This window comes from Squalius cephalus (assembly GCF_949319135.1).
Source record: "Squalius cephalus genome assembly, chromosome: 2".
In the NCBI taxonomy this organism is placed as follows: Eukaryota; Metazoa; Chordata; class Actinopteri; order Cypriniformes; family Leuciscidae; genus Squalius; species Squalius cephalus.
The window spans coordinates 28,141,169-28,167,534 of NC_137123.1; the positions used below are offsets into that span (position 1 = coordinate 28,141,169).

Genomic DNA, 26,366 nt, shown 5'->3' on the forward strand with positions numbered 1-26,366 from the left:
ATCTTGTCACATTGCTTAATACATGAATCATGTCACAGATAACACATGAAGCCAGATCATGGTTCGCGCTCAGTTCATTGCACTGGCATTATGTGAACAACCACACACTGAATCTTACTTGTGTTTTATTTATTTTCTATTTATTAGTTTATATTTATATTTGACTTTTTTTTTAATAAATGTTTTTAATATTTTTCATCACATTTCTTATATTTTTCACTCAAAATTTTAACATTTATTTTAACACTCATTTTTTGCCAGCCTGTTGACAAATGATTGATTTTTGTGATTAATATTCCCTTCAGATGCTATTTCATTCTGCTGTATTCTACATTACAACTATACTACAGTACCACAGATTATTGTTGAATTTCCTCATTTAATTCCAGATTTCCTCATATTTTGCAAAAAGTGGCCTGTGGTGCTCTATGTTTCAGATCGCCAGTGTCCTCATTTCCATATGATAATTGATAATGATTGTGTCAAAGGGATTTGCATGACTAATAAATTATCCTGGATAATTATACCAGTAAAACTGACTGGATATGCTTAAGCTTGACAGGAAAGAGTTTAGGGAGTGAGGGGAACATACTTGAAGATATAAACATATTACATTCAACATTTAGAAAATTTTGAAGAATAGGGGCATCTTGTGCTTCTCTCACCACCTTAGATGTATTGTGTCCACTACAGTGGACAGATGTGTAACTTTCACAAAATATATATTTTGTAAAAAGTATGAAAATGCAACAAGGTTTAAATGTTTAAAAGCATGGATGTTCCTCATGGATATTTGTCCACAGCTTTCCCCAGCTCCCCAGTGAGTATCTCTCACCTGATTAATTTAGGAAAAAAAGATCAATGAAATGTCAAGTCTACAAATTCCTGAAAATATACCTTGTGTTTTCATTAAGCCAAATCGATCAATAACATGTCCTTCCCACACTTCAAAATGAGATTCACTGGCAAGCATTTGTAGGTTTCCTTACTTCCAACCACGGCCTATCACTGCTTGCCGTATGTGAACTTGTGAACTTCTCTTTGAGGAACAGAGGGGTGCAACTGCAAAAAATCCAGCTTACACATATAAAAGCCAATCACTAAGAATAGCACCTTTCAACACTGGGGTAATAATCAAGACATAAATTATCACTTATCTGCAGCTGCCAATAGAACTTCCTTTTACCCCTGATCAGTATCAAGAGAAAGAATGCCTGACAAAATTATTCTCTTTCAGTCATTACTAAAAGGAAATATGGCTGCACAATTTTCCATTGTGCATTTATGTCTAGGGAGTTTGGCAGCATTACTTGTACACCAGCTGTTTATGTTGCCATGTATGATCATATGCAATAAGTCTCAGATAAGCATATGCCATGTATTTCAAAATGAAATGAAGCTGAATGCTATTATTATTGTAATGCAACATATTACTCTTATAATATCTCTTTTTTTTCAGCTGGGTATTATAGTGGTGGCATTAATGCAGTGCAATAACAAATCTTATCCACAGACATCTGTATACATTGCTAAATCCATTGCACAAGATGGTAAATTTGTTATATATGTACCAATTTGAATGCAAATATATTTATCTGTTTTTTTTGTATTTTCTTGAAGTGAATAAAAGCTGCTTTTTATACAGCCTTATCTAATGCCCCAAATGCAAAACCTGAGTATTTGATGTCAGATGACATTAGTATAGCCCCTTAAATTTGTAGCCTTGTCGACTGTCGTCGTGGTTGATCTGCTAAAATCTCTCTCTCTCTCTCTCTCTCTCTCTCTCTCTCTCTCTCTCTCTCTCTCTCTCTCTCTCTCTCTCTCTTTAAGTTTGGTAACATCAAAAGAACAAGAAAACCCTCGAAGAAAAGCGGAATCCATGTCACCCTCTGTCTTCCTTGACAAGCTCATGGGAAGAATCTCAGGTTACGATGCCAGAATAAGGCCCAACTTTAAAGGTAGATGTTCTTTTTCTCATTGAAAGGAATAAATTTTGGTATCTTTAGGTTTTTTTTTTTTTTTTTTTTTTGTCACCATTTCTTGTTTTTGATTTGATATCTTTAAAACCATTAGTTATAATGATCATTGGTGTCTATACGAGATTTATCTTTCATGTGGTACAAAGCTGAAGCAGATGTGACTATATTCCGTTTCATGCTATGAAATGATTATGTAATAATACTGAGCAGCTCCTGGTTTCTTATTGCTTCTAGATGTTTCTGCTGTGACCCTGAACACATTCTTCCATGCTGTTACAGAATGGCCATGAACCCAAACGATCTCAAACCATAAATCAGCCTGAGCTTTCTTAAATTATTAAACTGGCAAAAGACTTCCCCTCAGAAGCTCATTTACAGAAGCCACTAATTCATAAATGTCAAGTAAAGGGAGTTTGAAAAGTTCTAAAAAAAAAAAAAGAAAAAGAGAGGCAACGCTCAATGACAGGAACCTGACTTCGCTGTGTTTCAAACAGATGCATAATAAAGCTGTAAATTTATCCCCTGAGTTCATTGTACACATCAGGATATCAACTGTGTAATTATAGATGTAATTACAGAAATTAATTACATCTGTAATTACATGCAGGTATTTGTTAAATATAAGTACACCGTAAAAACATGATTAATTTAATTGTCAGTACATAAAGTGGAACCAAATGTTTTCTTCTCTTGTTTTTCTTGATCTTGAATTAACAAGATAGATAGATAGATATTAAATACTTGCATATGCATTGGTTAACCAACAACCTTGGTTAACCAATGACACTTTTAAAAGTCTTTTTAGAGGTTATGTATCATGACTGATTTCACTTTACTTTTTTACAGGTCCGCCTGTGAATGTATCATGCAACATATTCATTAACAGTTTCGGCTCCATTGCAGAGACAACTATGGTATGTATTCACAATCCAGCGATCATGCATGAGTTTTCATGCACAAATGCCCCATGGTGGTGTTTACACATTATAAATCAGAGCAATTATATTAGCACTGTGATGATTGTTTCTACAGGGTGTAATTAATGCACTAATAGTCACTAAAAGAGTGTGTTTTGTATGGAGGAAACGTTTCCTGCTTTGCGTTCATGTTGTATTACATCTAAATCCAGATTGTGAGAAAGACTGTAGGACACTGTCAGGAAGTGTTCAGTGGCTGAATGTCAGAGGGGACACACACTTGCTTCCATCACCAGGCTCCTAGGAAGTAACCCTTTGTCTTTTGTTTCAGCCCTTGAAATCCTCCCCTTAAAGTGGCTAAATGTAGAATTCAGAAACCCTTGTTATTAGCGACACCAGTGGGAACTCTCTTGAAAACTTTTAGCACATTTTTACTATTACAGTTCTCAAGGTTTACTAATCGTGAAAATTGTTGATTATAGCATTATATTTATATCTATAGCATCATATTTAGATCGTGGTATGAAAGGTTGCAGCGGATGAGAATTGTAGTCGACCACAGGGTAACACTTTATAATAACGTTCAGTTGTAAGTCATTTACATTTGATTAGTTAATGATTAACTGATCATTTACAAAACATGACTATGCGTTTCATAAATGTTTAATAAATTGTTAATTTTTTTTGTATGTTGTGCTCACATCAGGTGCCCAGTGGTTAAAGACTCATGTGTTTCAGAGAAGACAGCTGTCTATACCCTCACCAGTCAGCACTTACACTGCAGTACACACTACAGTGTTCAACACCTGTTATAGATGTGAAAACGTATGAAAAAATCATTTACAACCATTTCTGCATCCCCTAATCTAAAGTGTAAACCATTCATCACTTGTAAATGTGTTACACATCATTCGTAGATTACCACTTCAAGAATCAATAAGGCATAAGATCTACAAATGTTATCTACGAATGATGTGTAACACATTTACAAGTGATGAATAGTTTACACTTTAGATTAGGGGATGCAGAAAGTGTTGTAAATGATTTATTCATGCGTTTACACATCATTGTGTTGAACACTGTTACTTACCTGTTACAAATGATCTGTACGTGTATACAAGGCATTTACAACACTTTCTGCACCCTCTAATTGCTACATGCATAAAAAAAAAAAAAAAAAACGTAATTTATTAAACATTTATGAAACGCATATTCATGTTTTGTAAATGATTAGTTAACCATTAACTAATCAATTGTAAATTACTTATAACTGAATCTACAAAACATACATACGATACAATAATTAACATATCACTTATTAATCATTTATGAATGCATAGTCATGTTTCGTAAATAATTAGTTAATCATTTACTAATCACTTGTAAATGACTTGTAATGGAATTTACAAAACATACATTAAATGTTAGTATATCACTTGCTAATCATTTTTGAATGTTTTGTAAATGATTAGTTCATCATTAACTAACCACTTATAAATGACTTACAACTGAACGTTATAATAAACTGTTACCGATCACAGACATGTTGAGCGCATGAATGCAGTGATCTCATCATTGTAACTCGATTTCTGCACACTAACGAATGCTTTCATCATAACTAACAGTGCAAACACGATGTAAATAAGAGATCTGATGATTATAACTGCAGTTTTGGCAAGAGTCCATCACGCTGTTTGATTGACAGCTCCAGCAATTGTAAAAGGAAGCGTTCTTTGATCGCTTTCTATATATAATTTAATCACAGATTAAATAACAAGTTATTTTCATCCTACTAAGAGAAGCAATGTGAAGTTTGATTTACTGACAATAAACGATTTTGAGACAAAAACTTCTTGACTGTATGCCTACATGAATCATTACATATCAGAAGTCACTGGCGATTTTGGTTAGACATGTACACATAACCCATACATATCAAACGATCTGTAACAAAGCAATGTTGACACAGTAAAAACTTTACTCACTTAAGTGTGTTGCGCCGTTCCTGTCGGATCCAATATAGAAGGCACAGCATCGTTTTTTAAATTTTATTTCAGGCTGTCTGCAAATCTAATGTAGTGTTTTTCCACAACCTGGCACTGCAGAACATTTTGCACTCTTCAAAAGCATGTTTATCACTTAGTTGCACGATCCATTGTTAGCATCACGTCTGTTATTTACCTACTACTTCTTGTCATGCTCGAATCAGTGGGCAGGGCTACTGAACTTTAGGGTTCGTGATGTCACCAACCCAGGAAGAAGCTTGTTGTAGTCCCTACCAGCCGTTTGTTGTAAAATAAAATATCTCCCTTTGTACTGAACTTTGAGCGTCGTAACTTTGCTAATGTTGTTTATACTCAAACAGCAACATTACACACTAACTAAAGTTTAAAAAGTGAAATCATAATCAAGGACCCTTTTAATTCCTTAAATCGTTTTTGAGCACCATGCAATTTCACAACCTGAATTAACATACCTTTGGCAGACAAATGTTTTTCATATATTACGAAGCAGTGAAGACATTATGTATAATGACAAAATTCACTGCTTTGATCTGCTGAGTTGATACTAATATTTCAAGACTTTTCTACATCAGAAGAACAGTATCAGCATGAAGTGAGTGAGCGAGCGAGCGAGCGATCAGGTTACCTCCAGTGGTTCACAAGTTGAGCTGGAGACAGCAGTGTGGGTTAACAACAACCACTGGGGGGAATCACATCAGGAGTAGAGAAGAGACAATTCAAACAGCTGTTCATGCAGAAGAAAGCATCCAAGCCTTTAGATGCACTTGGGTCTGGATTGCTTGTATACAGGTTGCCATATCTTTAATCCTCCAGGGAATCAGCAAATGAGTGGCAGAAAGGAGTTATTGTACTTACTTGAGCAGTTCATCCCTGCAGGGATCTTTTTTTGTACATTATATGCCACCACGGTTGAATAGAAACAGGCTCCAGGTGTGGAACTCTGTGTATGTTGCGCTTTATTTATTTATTATTATTTTTTGTCTTTTTGAATATTTGGTCATGCCATACTCTGCAGACAGCCACATTTGGCATTTCACCCCATTACAACAGATCTACACACAGGAACAAGGAAATGTGCTTTTATCTTACACAAGTGTCCTAACATTCCTGTCTGTGAATGCTCATGCTCATCACACACACATATACTGAGAGTGCCTTGTCACCTTCATCCCTTTGCTTGCTCTGAATAAGTTATACACTGTGAGATGGCACACTCACTCTGAAATAATTATGTCTGAAGAGAATGTGCTTTTGCCAAAGCCTTTCCCTCACTCAGAGTGGACTTCGCTTCATAAATATTCCTTCCTTCAAGCCGGGTACAAGACTCTTGCCATTTACTCAAATCAACAAACTGTTCTATGTGATCTACGGTACAACTTGAGGAGGGGAGGGGGGGCCAGATGCCTTAAGTTGTTAAAAAATACATTTAAAATGTAACTCATACAGCTATTTTTTTTCTGATACAGATTCCACTCCATTAGGATGGATAGACAATAGCTCTGTGGACTTATTGTGGCTATTTTTGTAACAGTCATTAAATATGTTTGTCCGACCAAATTTCAGTTTCACATTTTCACTTTGTCTTTGTTCCGTTGGGTCGGATTGCTTTCTCACCACAAGCGAACCACTCCAGAGTTCGTTTTCAAGTGGGCCGAGACCACCTCATTCAGGCGATTTCAGATCGATTTTTTTGGTGCTAATCCAAACATGATTTCCATGTTCATATGTGCCTAAATTAACTGAATTAAAGGAGAAAATGTGCAGAGTTCTGAAACAAATCTTCCAAACGATACAGGTGTGAAAACGCCCTTAAACTAGATTTCTAAAGATTTTTCTTTTTTTCATCTTTTGAAAAAAAAATTCAGTTCACACATTTTTCAAGGAACACATTGTTGAGGTCTATCAAGAAAATATATTTCAAATAATTGTATAAATATCTGGATATGTTCAAAACTTTCTGGTATATTACACATCTTCAGGAGAGTTTCAATGTGCAGTAATAAACAACATCCTTCATATTGGTTGTCCTTGTCTATAAGCTTTACTAGGAGAGGGTGAAGAAGAGGGTGAAATGTCATGGAAAGGAATTCTCTCTAGATATGCTTCCCCATATGTTACATATGGATTAACCCTTCTTAGATTCACTGCCCATACCATCTGGCCCTTGGAGATCGCCTTCCCTCGGCATTAGGGCCATGGGATAATCCTAACATCCAGGAACAAAGACATTGCCATAACAGAACATTATTCTGGACAATCCTCAGTTCCCAGACAGCTGATATTCATAATGACAAGTGACACCATTTATATTTCTTCATATACCACTTAAATTGTTCGCTAAAAGAAAATTAAAGGACAAGAGCATCTAAACATCTAAACATCTAAGGGATTCTCAGATGATCCACTGCTTTAAACTATTATATCTTTATTGTCCGATTATGAGGTTATGAAGGTCTAACCTCAAGTAGTTGCTGTTTCAAAACAACATATTAAGGGATTGTTGTTGAACATGTCTCCATACAGATAGATTACCCTTTATTTTTTCAGAATCTGGGCACATCTGCCAGTCCATGTGCTGATCTGATGAGCCCAGTTCTGTTTACCAGCTGATAAGAACAATAATCTCAAGATTATCGACAGCTTCATTTAGTGGAGTTAAGATGGTTAACCAAAATAAGGTTTTCAATTACATCCCCACATCGTGAAGATGTTTTGCACGTCTGGACTGATGTGAAACTTGATTTTTGCTTGTAAGTGCCACATTTTTATTTTTTGCCTTTGCTCCTTTTGGCATATGCTTACAACATGCAGGCTTAGAGTTGCCAACAGTTATGCTGACAACATGCAGGTTGAGTGTTTCAATAGTCACCACCAAAGCAGTGAATGTATTGACGGGACTATCTGACTGTTACAGAAGCCGCAGACATAGGGAGATGTGATAAATCGCTGGCTTGTTGGCACGGGCGCAGATTCCCCCCTCAATGCCATTGAGTCCCGCTTGAGTAGGCAATCATAGAGCAGATGTGTGGAGATTGCCATGGAGCCACTGAAGGCCTGCAGCGGGTTGAGCATTCGCAGATGTGCTGCACGGGTTCAATTAAGCTCCTCCACACAAACCGTAAAGAGATGTACAGAGGACAGAATTAGCTGCTAAGTTGATGACAAATTGGGCAAGAGATTGACAAATAAGTGGTGTGACATCTATAATGAAAGTAAGGCATGCTTCATCAGCTGATGTTGGCCAATTCGGTGATCTGTAATCTGTGAGTATCAGCTATGTTTCTGTCAACAAACCACTACAATTAGATGTTTTGGGAAGTGGAGCAGAACACTGATGCTTTCCTGTTTGTGGTAATCTCCACGCTCCATCCTCAGCCTTGAGACGTTTGCATGACTGCTGACAAGTTGCGGATCTGACACAGTTAACTGTGTTGCGCCTATTTCCCATGTGGAACTATGAGCAGAACCTCCTTTCAATATCCCACCACTCATGCACTCAGACGCACGGACCTTCTAATGAAGTTCTTCGAGTTTATTAGAAATACAGAGATAAGATATGAAAACCGCCCGATTCTCTATTCGCCTTGCTGTCTAACAAATTATATCAATTTGAACAATTGTCAATTATAAACAAATCAATTATAAACAAATTATTGCTGACCCTAAATTAATCAAAGTCTTCCCAGAAAAACCTAAGCTTATTTTTAAGCGTGCTTCTAACTTAAAAGACCATCTAGTTAAGAATGATATACGTCCACAACTTACAACGCCTTTTCCTAGCATGCCAGATGGCAATTATAGATGTGGCAGTTGTGCCCAGTGCTCGTACACGTATAAGTGTAAAAATTTTAATCATCCACACACTGGTAAGACATTATCTATTCGGGGCACTATTACATGTAGCACCACACATGTTATTTATTTAATCAGTTGCCCATGTGGCTTATCATATGTTGGTAAAAAAACGAGAGCGCTACGGACTAGAATCAGAGCACAGAAGCACCATCAGAAAAGGAGATGAATGCAGTCCTGTTGCCGCTCATTTTAAATTAGCTGGGCATAATGTCAGCGCCCTTAGATATATCGGGGTGGAGCGGGTCAATAAACCGTTTAGAGGAGGAGATCACGGTAAAAGGCTTCTTCAACGGGAAACTTTTTGGATTTACTATTTAAACACAATGTCTCCTTATGGCCTTAATGAAGGTTTTGATATAAAGCCATTCTTATAATGTATGGCTTTGCCATGTCATATGTCATAATATAATTTGTATTTATGTAGCCTATGTATGTGATTGTGGGTTTATATATATACATGACATGTATGTGAGTGACTGATTTTTTGTAGGTAATTTCCTGTTTCTGACTACATTTTAGCAAGTTATATGCATATGTGGGGCTTTTTCTCCAAAAATTCTTTTTTGGGGTTAATCTGTATTTTTGGGGTTAACTTATATATATGGAATTGTTTCCTGTGTATGTTGATTGTTTTTTCCATGCAAGTGTTCTCTTGATTCAGTAATGAGTGGGGTTATTAGGCTTGTTCAGACCCAATCAAGCTAATTGTAATCACAGGGTGGGTCAGTTGATTGTAAGTCCTATACATCTCTGTATCAAATGTGTTTTACCATTTGCCTGAAGAAGACCCAGTAGGGTCGAAACGTTGCTTTTTTTTTATTAAAATATGGGAGTAAGCAGTGTTGCGGACATTTCAATCTTTTCTAACAAATTATATCACCCACGCGCCGCCATCTTCCATTCATTATTAGTGACTGCTCGTCTTATCGCTTTCAGGCAAATTCAGTCTGTCTAGTATATTCTTAAAATTCTGAACAAAATAACTATTGTTGTCAAAAAGCACAAGTTTCACTCTCTACTTGGATGCGTTTTTAACATTTTCTTTCAGCTTTTATTAGTTCAAATTATTGTAACTCTGTCTGCAAGCTTATTGTTGGTTTTTTTCTTCATTACTCATGCAATTCCGCCAGGCCTCTAGGCAAATATCATGAAAATTATGGCATATATAAAACTGTATAACATTTTCCCCTCAGAACTTTAATTTAATATTGGCTGTGGGCTGTGTCTCAATACAAATGTAATAGCATGTCTGTGATATGTCTCTTTGTCAGATTGACAGAGAGAAAAAAGATCCTGTTTCTCAGACATGCACACATATAGTTTTAATATATTTTACAGATTTTTACATATTCAACAAAGCATGACAGCATCTTTAAAAAAACAAAAACATTTTGCTTCCTTGTCTGTTACGCTTCTCACCAAATACAGCAGGACGGAACAGAGCTGATTGATGTTTGAGTTTTGACATGCCCAATGACTAGATTGGAGAAGTAACCTCTTGGAGGCATAACCTTTGCTAAACTGCTAAGATATTTTATCTAATCTAACTGTTGGCAGTTGTAACAGTTGGCTAAACTCCATGGCCTGTCAAAACATCAAAGTGATGATATTACACACCTTATCACTGTACAAAATCATTAATTATTTATCTAACGTGGTGGTTTTCAAACTTGTAGCCCATATTTAATGTAGTCTGGGTGGTACTTGTTTTACCCTTGAAGGTTTTTGCTCATGATTTTCAGAAGAGTGATGTCACACATATAATTGTGAAAATGTAAATAGCAGTGCATTGAATGTGTAAGTCTCACACAAGTGTTTTACTGTACCGTAATTTTTAAGTAATGATGCTCATTTCCATTCGTAACTTCCAGCAGCTGTGCATGCTTGTACATGAAAGTACCCATTATGTCTGATTTAAAACCAGCAGAGAGGCCTGTTTCAACTCTTCTGTGCTATTTGCCTTGACTGATGTTAAGCACTTACTCGTCTCTTAGGATTACAGAGTGAACATATTCCTACGGCAGCAATGGAACGACCCTCGGTTAGCTTACAGCGAGTACCCAGATGACTCCCTGGACCTGGATCCCTCTATGTTAGACTCCATTTGGAAGCCTGATCTGTTCTTCGCCAACGAGAAGGGAGCGCACTTCCATGAGGTCACCACTGACAACAAGCTCTTGAGAATATTCAAAAATGGAAATGTCCTCTATTCAATCAGGTAAGACTCTTCGGCACCAGTCAGAATTACCATGGGTCGTGGAAAGCATTTGAAATCAGTAAATGAAATGTCCCAAATTACTTCGTTTCACTGAAATGTAATTAAACACTGCATTCAACCATTTCAAATTCCAGCATGTGCTTTGTCCCTATAGAGCTGTATTATCAGTAAGATTCATTATATTTCAGCTGATGGAATAGGTTTCTGATATTGATCATTATTGATGGTCTTCAATTCAGTCTCATACACACTTATTCAACATGGTTACAATTATCATGTGACCCTGGATCACAAAACCAGTCACAAGTCGCACGGGTATATTTGTGGCAGTCGCCAACAATACAGTGTATGGGTCAAAATGATCGATTTTTCTTTTATGCCAAAAATCATTAGGATATTAAGTAAAGATCATGTTCCATGAAGATATTTTGTAAATTTCCTACCATCAATATATAAAACATTTATTTTTGTGAGTGAATGCAGCACAACCACGAACATAAATGGACAACTTTAAAGGCGATTTTATCAATGTTTTGATTTTTTTGCACCCTCAGATTCCAAATGTTCAAATAGTTGTATCTCAGCCAAAATTTTTCCTATCATAACAAACCATACATCAATGGGAAGCTTATTTATTCAGCTTTGTATAAATCTCAATTTGAATCCTCCAAAATCCCCCCCATCCCCCCCCCCCCCCCCCCCCTATAAAACTGTATCTACATTTATGAATAAAAAAGCATACATCCTCATAAATTCAATTACCAGTCATGACAAAAGTGAGGTAATTTCTTACGATTGGAATCCATTCTTGTTGATCTTTTTCACAATGACTGACAATTCACAAATAAATTTGTGTATGGCCATGGCCTTTGAAATAACTGCTGCACTAGCTTCTGAAAATGTCAGTCTACAATCCATAGTAATGAAATATCTCAGCTGACACAGACTTGTGTCATTTAATATAAATTCCCTTTGAACCCTAAAATGTAACTAACCCCTAAACAAATGGCAGGATAAACAATGTCATTCAACATCAATCACTGCAGTGAAGCTATAAGAAAACAACATTATTGTGGCAGCATGAGGGTTGATGGGTAGTGCTGGAGTTAATAGTGAGTGGTAAATTATGTCAGGCTTTTGAGAACATATGACGGAAAGCTGAGCAGATGTGAGACGACAGAGGATTCACTCTGACTGAAATTCACGTGGTGCCCTGAGGGAGAAAGAGTGTAATTAAAACATGGCCAATCTGCGGCTGTCAGACTCGTCTCTCCTCTGCTTTAGCCCCGTTCAGAAATTCCACCACTTAAGCAGCTTCGGATGCTCAAAGCCCTCCTCTTTGATTCCCTTCTTTGTCTGAGCTTTGGATTTTCACAAACATTCAGAAAATGTACATTGAATTGCATTTGCATTTTCTTACCATGTTTTCTACTGTTTATTAAAACAAAAGGCGTGTGTATGATTTATAAAATCGATTCTTTTTTTCCATTCAATTTTTAGATTGACACTGACACTCTCTTGTCCAATGGATCTGAAGAATTTCCCCATGGATGTGCAGACGTGCATAATGCAGCTGGAGAGTTGTGAGTAATCTCGTATGACCTCCTCTCATCAAGAGCTTGTTATGTAACTCCCCCCACCCCTCGTTCAGATTTGTGTGGAAAGCAAACTGTGTTTCTCATTTGATAATCTAACTTCAGCCGGTAGCCAGGATGAGGTTAATAGTAGATTTGATGTGAAGCATGTCAGGCTTTAGCGTTTACCTGGCATGATTGTGCTAAATTATGTCATTCTGTGGGAAGGACCCTGAAGACATCTGGCCTGTTGCCTTAAAATCATCACGTAGATATACCATCCTAGACAGTAACTTAAGGACTCTCTATCTATCTATCTATCTATCTATCTATCTATCTATCTATCTATCTATCTATCTATCTATCTATCTATCTATCTATCTATCTATCTATCTATCTATCTATCTATCTATCTATCTATCTATCTATTTATCTATCTATCTATCTATCTACCTACCTACCTATCTATCTATCTCTTTCTCTACAGTCTGAGTACTGTGTGCCTGATTAAAGATTAGTGAAGCTAGTGGTCAAAGTGTTTGGTAATTCATTCCAAGAGCTTTCTGTCGACTTGAAAACATGCCACATCTCCCTCGATCCCTCCCATGATGAGTGCTCTGAGCTGGGTTTGAGGCTTTTAAAGAAAGGCCCCATGTCATGGGGAATCTGTCTTCACAACTGCATATTTTAGAGTGGCCCTGTTCATGTTGCTATGAGAGTTGCTCATTGAAAGGCTCTTGACGATGCGCAACAATGTTAAATGAGGAGACAGTTTCTGACACAAAGACTGTCTCTGTTAGAAATAGCTTGCTTGTTCAATAGAATAGAATAGAATAGAATAGAATAGAATAGAATAGAATAGAATAGAATAGAATAGAATAGAATAGAATAATGAGCAGATTCACCTTCCCTCCAGTAAAGTGGTACACCAAGAGAAGCAAAAGTGACACTAGAGCTATATCAAGAAACATCTCACCATACATTTTTCGTTGCAGTTGCAGCCCTGAGGATATTGTGCTGGTTAATTACTTAATGCTTTGTGATATGATTTGTCTTCTTAATGAAGCCTTGCACTTTTTCAGTATGTACTGTAGTTAGCATGCTTTATGCCTGTATGGCTATAGTTCAAATATATATTTCTAAGTCAGCAAATTTGTATTAAAAATCACATCAGTTCCACAGTGGTTCGTGCACCCTCTGATTATTTGATTTTCAATGTAAAAATAAAGAGAAACAATACAGTTTTTTTCCCATTTTCCGTTTTAGTAACGGAATAACAAAAATTCAGCAAGAGCTTATAGGGTTGGTTTTTTTTTTTTTTTGCTTTTGTTTTCATGGATAACAATTAGTTTACAGGTTTAATATTTGATTCAGCTGCATGGGCGGCTCTTAAACGGCCCTTTCGTCTGATTCATCCTCCCTGTCTTCTGTACTGCAACCAAAGCCACTTTAAAGGGATGGTTCACCCAAAAATGAAATTTCTGTCATTAATTACACACCCTCATGTAGTTCCAAACCTCCCAGATTTCATCAAAAATATCTTAATTTGTGTTCTGAAGATGACCGAAGTTCTTACGGGTTTGGAACAACATGTGGGTGAGTAATTATAATGACAGAAATTTCACTGGGTGAACCAACCCAACCACACACACACACACACACACACACACACACACACACACACACAAAAAAAAAAAAAAAAAAAAAAAAAAAAAAAAACCTGTGATACACAGGACAGGAGACAAAAGAATGCATTTAAATGGATGTCAGTGGATAAGATGATTCACTACATTAATAAACTGCTTTTGTGGGGTAACAGCTTATCATTTAATGAATCAACAGCCTATCGGCTAATCTTCAACATGTTTTGCATTTGTTTTGGATTGATTTTTTTTTTTTTTTTTTTTATTTACACTGAATGAAAAAGTAGCTGTTCATTAAGAGAAGTCACAGACCATTTTGCGACAGGTTGGATTCAGTTTACTGCATTTCTTATTGATTTCTAGGTATATGCAAACAGGTGCATCCCAATTTGCATACTTAAAGGAATAGTTCACTTAAAAAATGAAAATTTTGTCACCATTTACTCACCCTCAAGTTGTTTCAAATCTGCTGAACAGAAAGGAAGATATTTTGAAGAATGTCGGTAACCAGACAGTTGATGAACCCCACTGACTTCCATAATAGGAAAATAATAATAATAATAATACTATGGAAGTCAATGGGGTCCATCAACTGTTTGGTTACTGACATTCTTCAAAATATCTTCCTTTGTGTTAAGCAGAAAAAAGAAATTCATACAGGTTTGAAACAACTTGAAGGAGTAAATGATGACAGAATTTTTATTTTTAAATGAACTATTATTTTAAGCACTATTCTATGCTGTTTTGTAGTATAAGTAGTTTGAATAGTGCATGCATTGTGAGGCAGTACCACAGAAAAAAACAACCCCACACAAAAACAAATAAATAATATATTTATTTATATATATATATATATATATTTATTTATTTATATATATATATATATATATATATATATATATATATATATATATATATATATATTAGCATATATATATATATTAATATTATTATTATTGTTATTATTATTTATAATAAAACTTACGTTTTCACAGTAATATTTATGTACTTTTGAACACTGCAAGGCTAAGCTGCACTTTATGTCTGTGTTTGGAATCTTATTTTGTGAATAAGAGGTTGCTCTCTCTAGTCCTTAGAATTCCTGAGACACAGATTCCCTAGTGCGAAGCTGAGTTCCGCTGCAAGTTATTTTGCTTCAAAACGGCAAAATTTACTAAAAGGCCAGCACTAGGCAACTATAGGGCACTGATCATTTTGTCCCAACAATAATCATAGAACTTAATTATCAAATGTAACAATATTTATTTTTTGTGTTTTAGAAGTTGCATTCAAGGTCCACGTGTCTAGAATGTGCTAAAAGTTATCTCTTGGTATTTCTCTAGTTGGCTACACAATGAATGACCTGATCTTTGAGTGGCAAGAGAAGGGACCTGTGCAGGTGGCCGACGGACTGACCCTCCCACAGTTCATCCTCAAGGATGAGTCTGATTTAAGATACTGCACCAAGCACTACAACACAGGTAATTTTCAAAACATGTCACACAACAAAATTTAAACTGATCAACTGCAAATGCTCAGCAACAGTATATTATTAACATGACACAGGCTGAACAGGAAAATATATAACTTTTTCGATTTGCAGTTCACTGCCTGAGACTTGCTAATTAACAAAGTACCAGTTAACAAAGTTAATGCCCAGTATTTTATGTAACACATTTGGCTTAGTGTCCTTGAAACAACCCCAAATCTGCAATTTAGAGAAAGTTATCTTTAAAACAAACAAAATAACAGCAAAACTAGTTAAAACAATAAAGACTTCTAAGGATTTCTAGGAAAAATCTTTAAAAAACAGACAAAATCAGGATAAGCTTGTAAGCTCATATCGTCAGTGCATTGCAGAATTGTACGTATCTCTATTTTACCGATCATCCCGTCAAATATGTCCTTAAATACCAAGCTCTCATTAGCCTTGTCAGACGTAATTGAAATAATTATTCAGTACTCTTACTTTTAATTCTGCCTGTGTTTGAAACATATTACAGTTATATCAGTAGTATACCGGAAGACCACACAAAACCGAGGGAAGAGGTGTGTGCTGGCCTTTTGCCTCACTGTGTGTTTTGCCTCAGAGGGACTTTCTAACAGGATGAATGACAGATGCTGGTGGGTCAAGGTCAGGTTGCCTCAAACAATTTTGTGTGAGGACAAAATGAGAGAGAGATCACCCCTTAAAAGACTCGAGAGGCAAGAGAAATGGAAAACCGCAGGGAAAAAAGAAAAGAAATATAGAATCGGAGGGTACTGTAAGAACACTGAAATTCAAAGGTCTTTTTATTCCGACAGGAAATCTCTTGGCAGTTGTGTTGCTTATAGACCTCATGCACCAGAGAAACAAGCATGCAGCCATCTTGATAATTTTGTGTTTTAACTTCCGTTTTTGTGTTAGCTCTGTATACAAATATATATTTATAAGGCATCGCTGACGGAGAGTAATTATAGCTGGTCAAGTGGATTTACTTATTGTAGAGTTATTGACGAAAGTTGCCATGCCTTGTAATGTTTGAAGCAGTTGTCAACGTCAGTCGACCGGGAAGATTTTTAAATGAGGGGTTCATTCATAAATCCATAAGATCTTGCCTTCCTGCTGTGGAAATACAAAGCGGAATACAGAACACAACGAACACAGCGCTGAAAAGGGGCGGAGCTAAGGTCTATAGGGAGCTACATGTCATTATTCCCTGGACTCCGTTCAAATTTCTAACTCAGTAATTAAATCAATATTTGCTCACAAATGCATATTGTTATTGATTGAATTGACAGTTGAGTGTCCAAATAAAAGATAAAAGACAATTGCAAATCACTTAGGGAACTTCTGCAGGAAATATTGTAAAAAATAAAAATAAAATAAAAAATAGGACTGTGTAATGCATATGTTTTGTGCACTTTTGAGCTATTAATATCAAAATCATTTTTATTATAAACATGTACCATGTCATTCATGTTGTTTCATTTTTACTTCCATCATGAGCATAAAGTCCAAAAGCTATTACCATCTACCGAGGTCGGATTGGATTTTTACTTTATTCTGTTATATTTCATAATGCTTAAACCCATTTTATATTTTCTTGCTCTCTCGCTCTCTCGCTCTCTCTCTCTCTCTCTCTCTCTCTCTCTCTCTCTCTCTCTCTCTCTCTCTCTCTATCTCTCTCTCTCTCTCTCTCTGGCAGTTATTTTACAATGCTTTGTTTATCTTTTTTAATACAACTGCGATTAAGTCTGCAAACAAGAACTGTACCAAGAAGGTGGGCTACAAGAAGGCTTCTAGCAAAGAAGGCATGGTAAACTCAACTCAGCTGTTGTGTTAATTTAATGCTGCTGTATCTTCAGCAGGGTGCTGAAATGTTGTCAAAATGTCCTATCAGAGCAGACTAATTAAGTAATGTAATCAGAGCTGACAAAATCGTGACTTTCTCGCACAGAGCAGTGATTTAGCCTCTGGCTTTAATAGTGCCCCACAATATTTTACATCAGGGGTCTTTCACCTTTTTCAAGACCTCTTTTTGAGCGCTCCTTGGTTGGTAGAGCATCATAACAAGGATACCATGAGACATATACAAATATACAATAAATAACCCTCTACCAGCATTAGGAAAGAGTGGAACTCTCTTATCACACTTTCCAAATGCTTAAATTTGTAAAAATCATTGCAGTAATACTACAATTTATGCATTTTGGGGTATTACAAGTAGAGTTTAGTAGGATTTTGGCTCAGTTTGGCTTGTACAATCAAATTGAATAGATTTTACTATTTGAATGCATTTTTAGAGTGATTCATTCAAACCGACCTGTATACAATATATTGATCTCTTAACATATCCGCTGCAGGCGCCTCTGATTGGTTGAACACCACTTAGTGTCCAATTGCCTGTTGCATTTTTATAGTAAGGAATCAATAATTCAATACTTGATCTATGGCATCTTTAAAGTCACTGACAATCCACAGATGTCACATTGTGAAAATATACTACACTTACGTGACAAAATAAGACTGGTGTCTGTGAGATAAGCATACTGAGTAATAATCAATGCCCCTTTTACGCCTGTAGACATTTCTTTGCAAGCATGCTTTCCCTATGGAGTTATTGCATAAATGTAATGTAGACTTACAACCCTTGAAATTTACCCAAAGGCCTTTTTACAATCTTATTGCTCATACAACCAGCCCCGGTTGACCTATACCAACAGGTACAGGGGGCACATTAGATGCTAAAAATCACATTAGCCTTTAAACACCACAATGACGTTTCACTTTCACCATCGGTTCATTAACACTTCTTTAAATGTGATCTCTCCTCTCCAGTGTGACAGGATGGACACAGGGTCTTCTGCATGATTGCTCACACATTTCCTTCTCTGTCATGTAGTTCAGCCCACTCATACATTTGCTCAGAGCTGCATGTTCCATCAGTTGAGTCATGAGGGATGTGAAATAACCACATGGCACAGCTTTAGTGATGTCACAGCGGGTTTTCATCCCTGAGCTAATGCAGAACAAGCCAACCAGTGAAAGGATTGAGGATCCATTTGGGTTTCCTCGTATGTAAATTAAGCAGTGTACTAAAAAATTAATCTCTGCCTAAGCTCCAAAAATATGGATTGTTGTCTGCAGGTACTGTAGTCCTGATCTTTCTATTCATCAAATAATCCTAAAAAAATCAATCATGGTTTCCACAAAAATATTAAGCAGCACCACTACTGTTTTCAAACATTGATAATTAATAATAAATGTTTCTTGAGCACTGAATCAGCATTTTCAAAAGATTTCTGAAGGATCATGTGACACTGAAGACTGAAGTAATTGCTGCGGAAAATTCAGCTTTGCCATCACAGGAATAAAATACATTTTAAAATATATTAAAATAAATAAATTATTTTAAATTGTAATAATATTTCACAATATTACTGTTTTTACTGTATTTTTGGTCAAATAATGCAAGCCTGGTGAGCATAATTCCTTATAAATGTATATATCATATTTAAATATCATACCTTTTATAAATTTAATTGTACAAAATAAATTAATAAATAAATTCCAACAATTTCTTAGCTCAAACTGTTAAGGATGACGCTAACAACGCCAAGACCGTGGATTTGATTTCCATATAATGCATAAATGAATGAATGCCTTGAACATCATGCGATGCATCTGAAATTATGAAACTCCATGACAGCCACAATGTGGGTTTACACACACGTTGATGGAAAATTATGGCATACAGTATGACTTTACATTTCCAACACTAGAAATTATTCATACAATTAATCAAAACTTCATACTAGCCACCTTGAAAACATGACCTTGAGGATTTATTTAAATCACCAAGCAACAATAATGATGATATTGTTACATCTGTACATGAAATTAAATTGCTTATGTATGAAAACAAATCAATCAATGACCATAATCTCTCTCACACTAGGGTAAAAAAAATTCTACTAGAAAACAAAACAGAGCTTGTTATTATAACTACTGCTTATGACACTCAGTATTGATTAACATTAACTGTTAATGCTCATGATGAGGACACCAATAGCATTATCCTTCCTCTCTGCTCTAGCTATTTTTCTTTGAATGGTTGACATTTACCGGGGAGGTAAATGGATTATAGAGCCCATTGATGTTCATATTATGTTAGTACCCTAGTAGCATATTTTTTCCACTAATTAATTTTTAAATATTACTTATCCCGATCCCTGAAATAAGATAAATTATAGAAAATATTGGAGAAATTACTCTTCTGTGGTTGTCCAATCGTTTTTTACCCCAATCCATTGTAATCTATCTGGATGATTTATTCTTTTGAGTTGTTTCCTGAGCCTGCAGCACATCCCACTTCCGTCATGGGAACGTTAGGTGCTGTCAGGCTCCATAACACAGACTGTATCCTGGTTTTTGTTCCTTTCCCTTCCCTTTTCCTCCTGTTGTTGTTTCTCTCATCTCTCTCCCTTATTCTCTCAGGTGCTTTAGTCTTAGTTCACCTCAGTGTTGACAGCTCCAACCATCCAAACTGCAGAGGAGACCAGAAGTGTGTGTTTGTGTGAGAGTGAGCAGGTTACATTCCAGAGGGAGCATTTCTGTGTCAAATATACTCTTTAGATGCAATTACTTGTTTAGGCACATGTATAGTTTTAAGCAAGCATTCATTATGTGATTCTTTACATTTACATTTAGGTTTACAGATTTTAAGTGTATTCCCCCCAGCCCTCCCCCCCTCCCCCCGGCCCCCCGCAAGTGCACTCTGGTTAGAGAGTAGGACAGTCTGGAATATTACCAAGCAAAAATCTCTGCGGGAGTTTGGAACAAAAGAGACAGAAAAAGTGAAAGCCGTCTCCCTGCTTTTCAGTAAAGACAAGCCTTGCAGAAATTTGTTTTGAGAGAGGAAAAGGCTCAGTTGCAGAGAACAAAAAAAAAAAAAAAAAAAAACCCAGACTGCAGCTGAAAGCTCTCAGGCGTTTTAAGTAGGTGCTCTCTACCTTTCATGCGGATTATGTGCATAAATATAACCGTCTGTAATGGCTGTCTACAATTGTTCCACAACCACACATGAAACAAATATCTGCTGTCGTTGATATTTTTCTTTCCCTAAACCTAACTATCTGGGGCGTCTGCACTCGACACCCAACTGATCTTAATATCTCTGGCGTCTCCAAATCGACACCAATACCTTAAACTCTCTGGCGTCTGCTCTCGACACCAATACCTTAACTCTCTGGCGTCTGCTCTCGACACCAATACCTTAATACTCTAGCTCTTGCGTCTTCAGTCGACAACTGGCCGAGTTTCTAACTTACTTGCTTCCCTAAACTAGCTTCCTAAACTAGCTTCCTAAACTAGCTTCCTGCGCAGGAATAAATCGACAAACAGACCTGCAAATGTCCTTTAAATACTTTAATCACGGCCAGGAGATCTTCCCGAGCAGTTCTCAGGGAATCTCTCCCAAGAAGCAAGGCCGGAGGATCTCAGACAAATTCCATTGAGAATCCCACCGTAAAACACAGATACAACAGTTTTTATAGAATCAAGAAAACAAATAAGACTAACATGTCACCTTCAATATGATTGGTTCAATTGGTTCAAAAGCCCCAACCTTTTCCCTCTGTCACTGGCATAAGCAAACTCTGATTTTCTGATTACTTATCACAAGGTTTTTGCGAACTAGTCATGTCTAGTTTCAGTTCCCCTTTCTGTTATTAATAACACATAGACACATACACTCAAAGTCATAAGTTTTTCCCAAAGAGTTTTGACACATTAAAAGCATATGAATGTTATTCCTGCAATAAAAACAAATGTTAGTTGATTAATTAAAATCCATCACACTGCTTTTAAATGTAAATAAATTGTACACTTTCAGTTTGTGGCATCATGGTTTTGCAATGTGTTGGACAACTTACATTCCTCATTTCCAAAAAAAACACACACACACACAAAAAAAAACAGACTAAATATGTAAGACCCATATAGGGGAGCACGGGGCACAATCTAACACATTTGGGTTTTGGCTCAATTATTTAAAAAATAATTAAGTTAAATTAATCCTTTTTTACACAAGCAACACACATCTCTACAAGTTTTTTTTTCTAGGACCTACCATTTTCGTACAGTTGCACTGAAAGTGACAGAAGTACAAATGTTACAACTTACCCCATATGCGTTAATTGTGTTATGTTAATTGTAACAGACAGAGGGGTTAGTTGTAACACTTGTGTGTAACACACAGAATTCAGTACTATTTTATCTGTATAGTTTGATATTGTTTGTACATCTGTATAGATAGATATCCATCCCTCATCCAATCATCCTTCTATTATGGATCAATATCATGGATAGAGATATATGAAAGGGCTGCACAGTTTTGCAATAAATAAAGAAATAAAATCATCAAATATTGTAATTGATATTGAATTATATTTGGGTGTGGCAGCTGCAAAAATATTATTATGAATAATAACAGTAATAATAATAATAACAAGCTCAAAATCACATTTTAAAGGGTTTATTGCATGAAATAAAAGGCTTTTTAATAAATAAACAAGCGATCAATGCATAGTTAACAAATATGAAAAAATCATACTTTGACATTTAAATTCCAGCATTGTTTGTGAAAGTCCAACAAAGGTAAATGTGGCAAAATAAATATATAAATAAATACTCAAACCTGAAAAGTTGTGTGGCTCCCTGTTTTCATTTTATTATCGTTGTACACTTGGCGGCTTAGTTGTAAGACTGTGCTACAACTAACCCCGCTGTGTAAAAAATAGTTTAAGCCTAGCTAATAGTTGCTAGGAGTTGCTGCTATGTTTCAAAATGGTGCTATGTTTTAGCCAACAAGACAGTGATTAAGGTAATGTAAAGTTAGATTTGCTGACGTACACACCCAACTCGAAAAAAAACGAAAAAAAATTACTTGCATAGTGTCAAAACACTCCTTGTCCAGAATCTTCACAAAATCTTATCAAAACTTTCCACAAGTCCGCGGGAGACCGTCTTGGCAGCGAGAGAAAAAGAGCGGAAACACAACTGCTTGACCCTGACTAACTATGTAAAAGGTCTGTGTTACTGTACATTTAGGTTGTGCCACGCGCTCCCCAATAATTTTTTTTTTCTTTTAAATCCACCTTTTACATGTGGTTGTGGGAGGCCTCAAATGGAGAAATACATGGATTTATAATTTTTTTTATATTTTAGTATGTTTTAGGGAAATTTTGCAATATTGCAACGTTGTGCCGGTTGGGTAGCAGAATTTCAGTCATTTCACTCACTGTCTGAGCAAATGTAAAGAACATCTAAGGGTTCATTTGTACTGCTTATAGTATGTAGCCCCATAACAGTGGCCTATATATACACCAATAATCACACAATATTAAAGATTGGACAATTATTTTATGGAAAAAAAAAAGAAGAAAAAAAAAAAACATGTTGAAATTTTATGAATTTTATGAAAAAAAACAAAACATTTTTAACTTTTTTTTTTATAACAAAATATGTTGAGATTGTATTTACAAAAACTGAAAACTTTGGCATTTAGGTGATTTAGCTCTGTTCCTAGCATATTCTATTATGATAGTCCCAAAGGTGGTTCTTGTCCTCCGAGAAGCAAAGGTGGACATTGCACTTGCTGCAAAGTTTGAAGTAGTCTTTACCACAGTGTCTGCAGAGTCCTCTATTTTGTTCATCTTCTGACACAAACTTTCGTAAATACTCCAGTGGTGTATGAAGGGAGATGGCATCATTAGTGATATCCTGACCTGAAAAACCAATGACTGATAAAATCCTTTTTCAGCCAGCGATACCTGTCACGGGGCATGGTCTGTGTTCTTGAATGACTTGACTTTGTTGGCATGATATCCGCATAATCATCAGATGGATGGTCACTGGGTTGTTTATTTTCCTTTTCCAGTTCACATCATGCACTTTGTAGATAATGTCTTTCCTGTGATTCTGAAATGAAAAAACAAAACAAAAAAAACAACACTGGTTATTTTCCATATCCCAATCAACACATTGAAAGAATTCACACAATACCGCCTGGCTAGCTTATTGTGCCCTCTACTTATCATGCTAATAGCATTTATAGCTCCCACGTTCCAGAACATTTGTCCCTCATGCAGCAAGGAGATATTTGAACACAAGCAAAGCCCAGAAAAGAACCAGACCAGTTAAGTATATTTTATAAATGATAAGATACAGATATTTCAAATATTGCTACACAAATACTTTCAAATTCTAAAAGAAAATGTATTCCCTAATTCAACTTGAACTTATCATTTAATAATTTAATTTGGATTAAAACTCAAAAGTGTAACAAAGAAGACATTTAAAAATGTGTGAATGGTCAAACACATTATGTATCTATTAGTATTTATTTCACATGGAGCAGGCGAGAAGTAAAATCCATCCATGTAATGTGAAAGGTGTACAGGTACATTTTGTTACCCCTTTCACCCAGTGTTGTAAAATTACAACATTGACATTACAAGCTCAAAATCTAATATGATTAAAGCATTCAAGAGTACCTAAATATATGCATGATCTATACATGTTACTAAATTTTACTTACTTGAATGATGATTTATTCAGTCCAGTAAAACAAGATGATGTGCTTCAAGGCAAGTTTGCAGGTTGTGTGAGTTCATGGCCAGGTGAACAGGCCTATTCACAAAATATTCCATCCAATAGCATTTCAAGGCAATAGGACCTATTAGTTGTGTAAATGTGGTCTTGAGAAAGTAGCTTAGTAGCAAAAACCCTTATTTATATTTTTTCATATTATGCCCTATGTCAACTTTATTTCCTGCTAGGCAAGTTCACATGCATCGAGGTACGTTTTCACTTGGAAAGACAGATGGGCTACTACCTGATCCAGATGTACATTCCCAGCCTGCTCATCGTCATCCTCTCTTGGGTCTCCTTCTGGATCAACATGGATGCCGCTCCTGCCCGTGTCGCCCTGGGAATCACCACAGTGCTCACGATGACAACTCAGAGCTCTGGATCCAGGACGTCCTTACCTAAGGTCAGAGTGCATAAAGCATCAAAGTAAGAGCCTTGCAGCATCTTCAAAGCATCTCTTTTCCTGCCATTCGTTCTCAGTTATCATTTATTAATGCAGTCCACAGTAGAATGTGTAAATGCGTCCATGTGTGAAAGCAGGCGTGCAGTGTGTATTGCATATTAAAAATTCATAAATGCTACATTGAGTTATGTAACACAATTAAACATTCCAGCAAATAGGCTTTTTCACCCGGCAGAGATAAAATTATCTCTGATTCATAGCGGTGATGAGGACAATTGTCAAGGTCCCTGTTTTGTTCAATAATAAAACGACTTGGCTGTCATGCAGGCTGTAATGAAAAAGCCAAAGGCTAATTAAGGTCTCTGAGAACAACTGTTTTTGTGTGTTTCTGCCATGCAGGTTTCCTATGTGAAAGCTATTGACATCTGGATGGCTGTGTGTTTGCTATTTGTCTTTTCTGCCCTGTTGGAGTATGCTGCAGTCAACTTTGTTTCACGGCAACACAAGGAACTCTTACGATTCCGACGGAGAAGGAAGAAGTCTGGAAAGGTATGGACTGAGCTGAACTGTAACAGGCAATCTGTCACAAAATAATGCAAAACACATCTGATTAATGTGAACCCACATTTATGATAAGATGTAAATTGCTTCCCTGTGTTTTGAAGGTATGTGACAATACAGAGTTCTCACACCTTTCATGTTGATGTGGACACATACAAGTCAGAACTCAAATGTCAATTATTTTTATTTATTATCCATAAAAAATCATGAGAAATTTTGAAGCAAGTATTCATGAGTGCTGATGATGGCACACTGAGTCTGTTTGTGAAAACCAGCACGACTGCGAGTCTGATATCACTTGTATAAAAAAGGAAGTTAGTATTGAGCAACATTTTAGACACACTATTTTATTTTGATTTACTTGTTTGATCTTGCTCCGTCAATGAAAATGGTTCCAGTCAAATCCACAGTAGAATCGTTGCAACAGTGATGCTGTCGTTGTCGTTTTGTTCTTAAATGATTCTGTGTTTTAGAACAAATCGATTGGATGAATGATTCAATGACTCACTCATATAGACAGTCACTTGTGAGTGGTTTTGAATGAGGCGGTTGAATATATGATTAAATAGCTCAATCATTGAATGAAATTTTCTGGATTAATTTATTAAGACAGCCACTTGTCGCCACCTACTGGCATAACAATGTAACCTGTAGAAAGAGTCACTGACAAATACCCACCAATGCACATACTGTCTGAAATACCCCAACAAATATAAAATTATCCAAACAGTAAAAAGTTCCCGTTCTGTTGATCAGTTATTTCGGCACTCTAGTCACTCTAGCCAATCAGATTTGAGGACCAAATCTAATCGCTTTATAAATAAATGAATTAAAATATAGCCTAACTGATATTACAGAAACAGCTTTTATATCTATTTTTGCTCTGCCAAAGAAAAATATTTCCACAAGAAGCAGCACTCTTGGACTGCTAGTTCAATCAAATTAATGGACCTGGTATATGCTCTTGTATAACCTTCTTGAACTTGGGGTTTAAAGATAAAAACAAAATAATAATAATTCTCGGAAATATCAGTGGCAAACACACCCTTTGTCAAGT

At 36.2% G+C, this 26,366-nt stretch overlaps 1 protein-coding gene across 2 annotated transcripts in view; it reads left to right on the forward strand.

Moving 5' to 3' along the window:
* glra3 (glycine receptor, alpha 3) overlaps nucleotides 1-26,366 on the forward strand; it is a 50,183-nt gene that overhangs the window by 18,777 nt on the left and 5,040 nt on the right. For both annotated transcript variants that reach the window (XM_079851514.1, XM_079851513.1), the window contains exons 2-8: nucleotides 1,831-1,958; nucleotides 2,826-2,893; nucleotides 10,770-10,993; nucleotides 12,494-12,576; nucleotides 15,554-15,691; nucleotides 24,534-24,748; nucleotides 25,148-25,297. In XM_079851514.1, coding sequence (XP_079707640.1) covers nucleotides 1,831-1,958; nucleotides 2,826-2,893; nucleotides 10,770-10,993; nucleotides 12,494-12,576; nucleotides 15,554-15,691; nucleotides 24,534-24,748; nucleotides 25,148-25,297 — 1,006 coding nt within the window. The remainder of the gene's footprint in view (nucleotides 1-1,830; nucleotides 1,959-2,825; nucleotides 2,894-10,769; nucleotides 10,994-12,493; nucleotides 12,577-15,553; nucleotides 15,692-24,533; nucleotides 24,749-25,147; nucleotides 25,298-26,366) is intronic.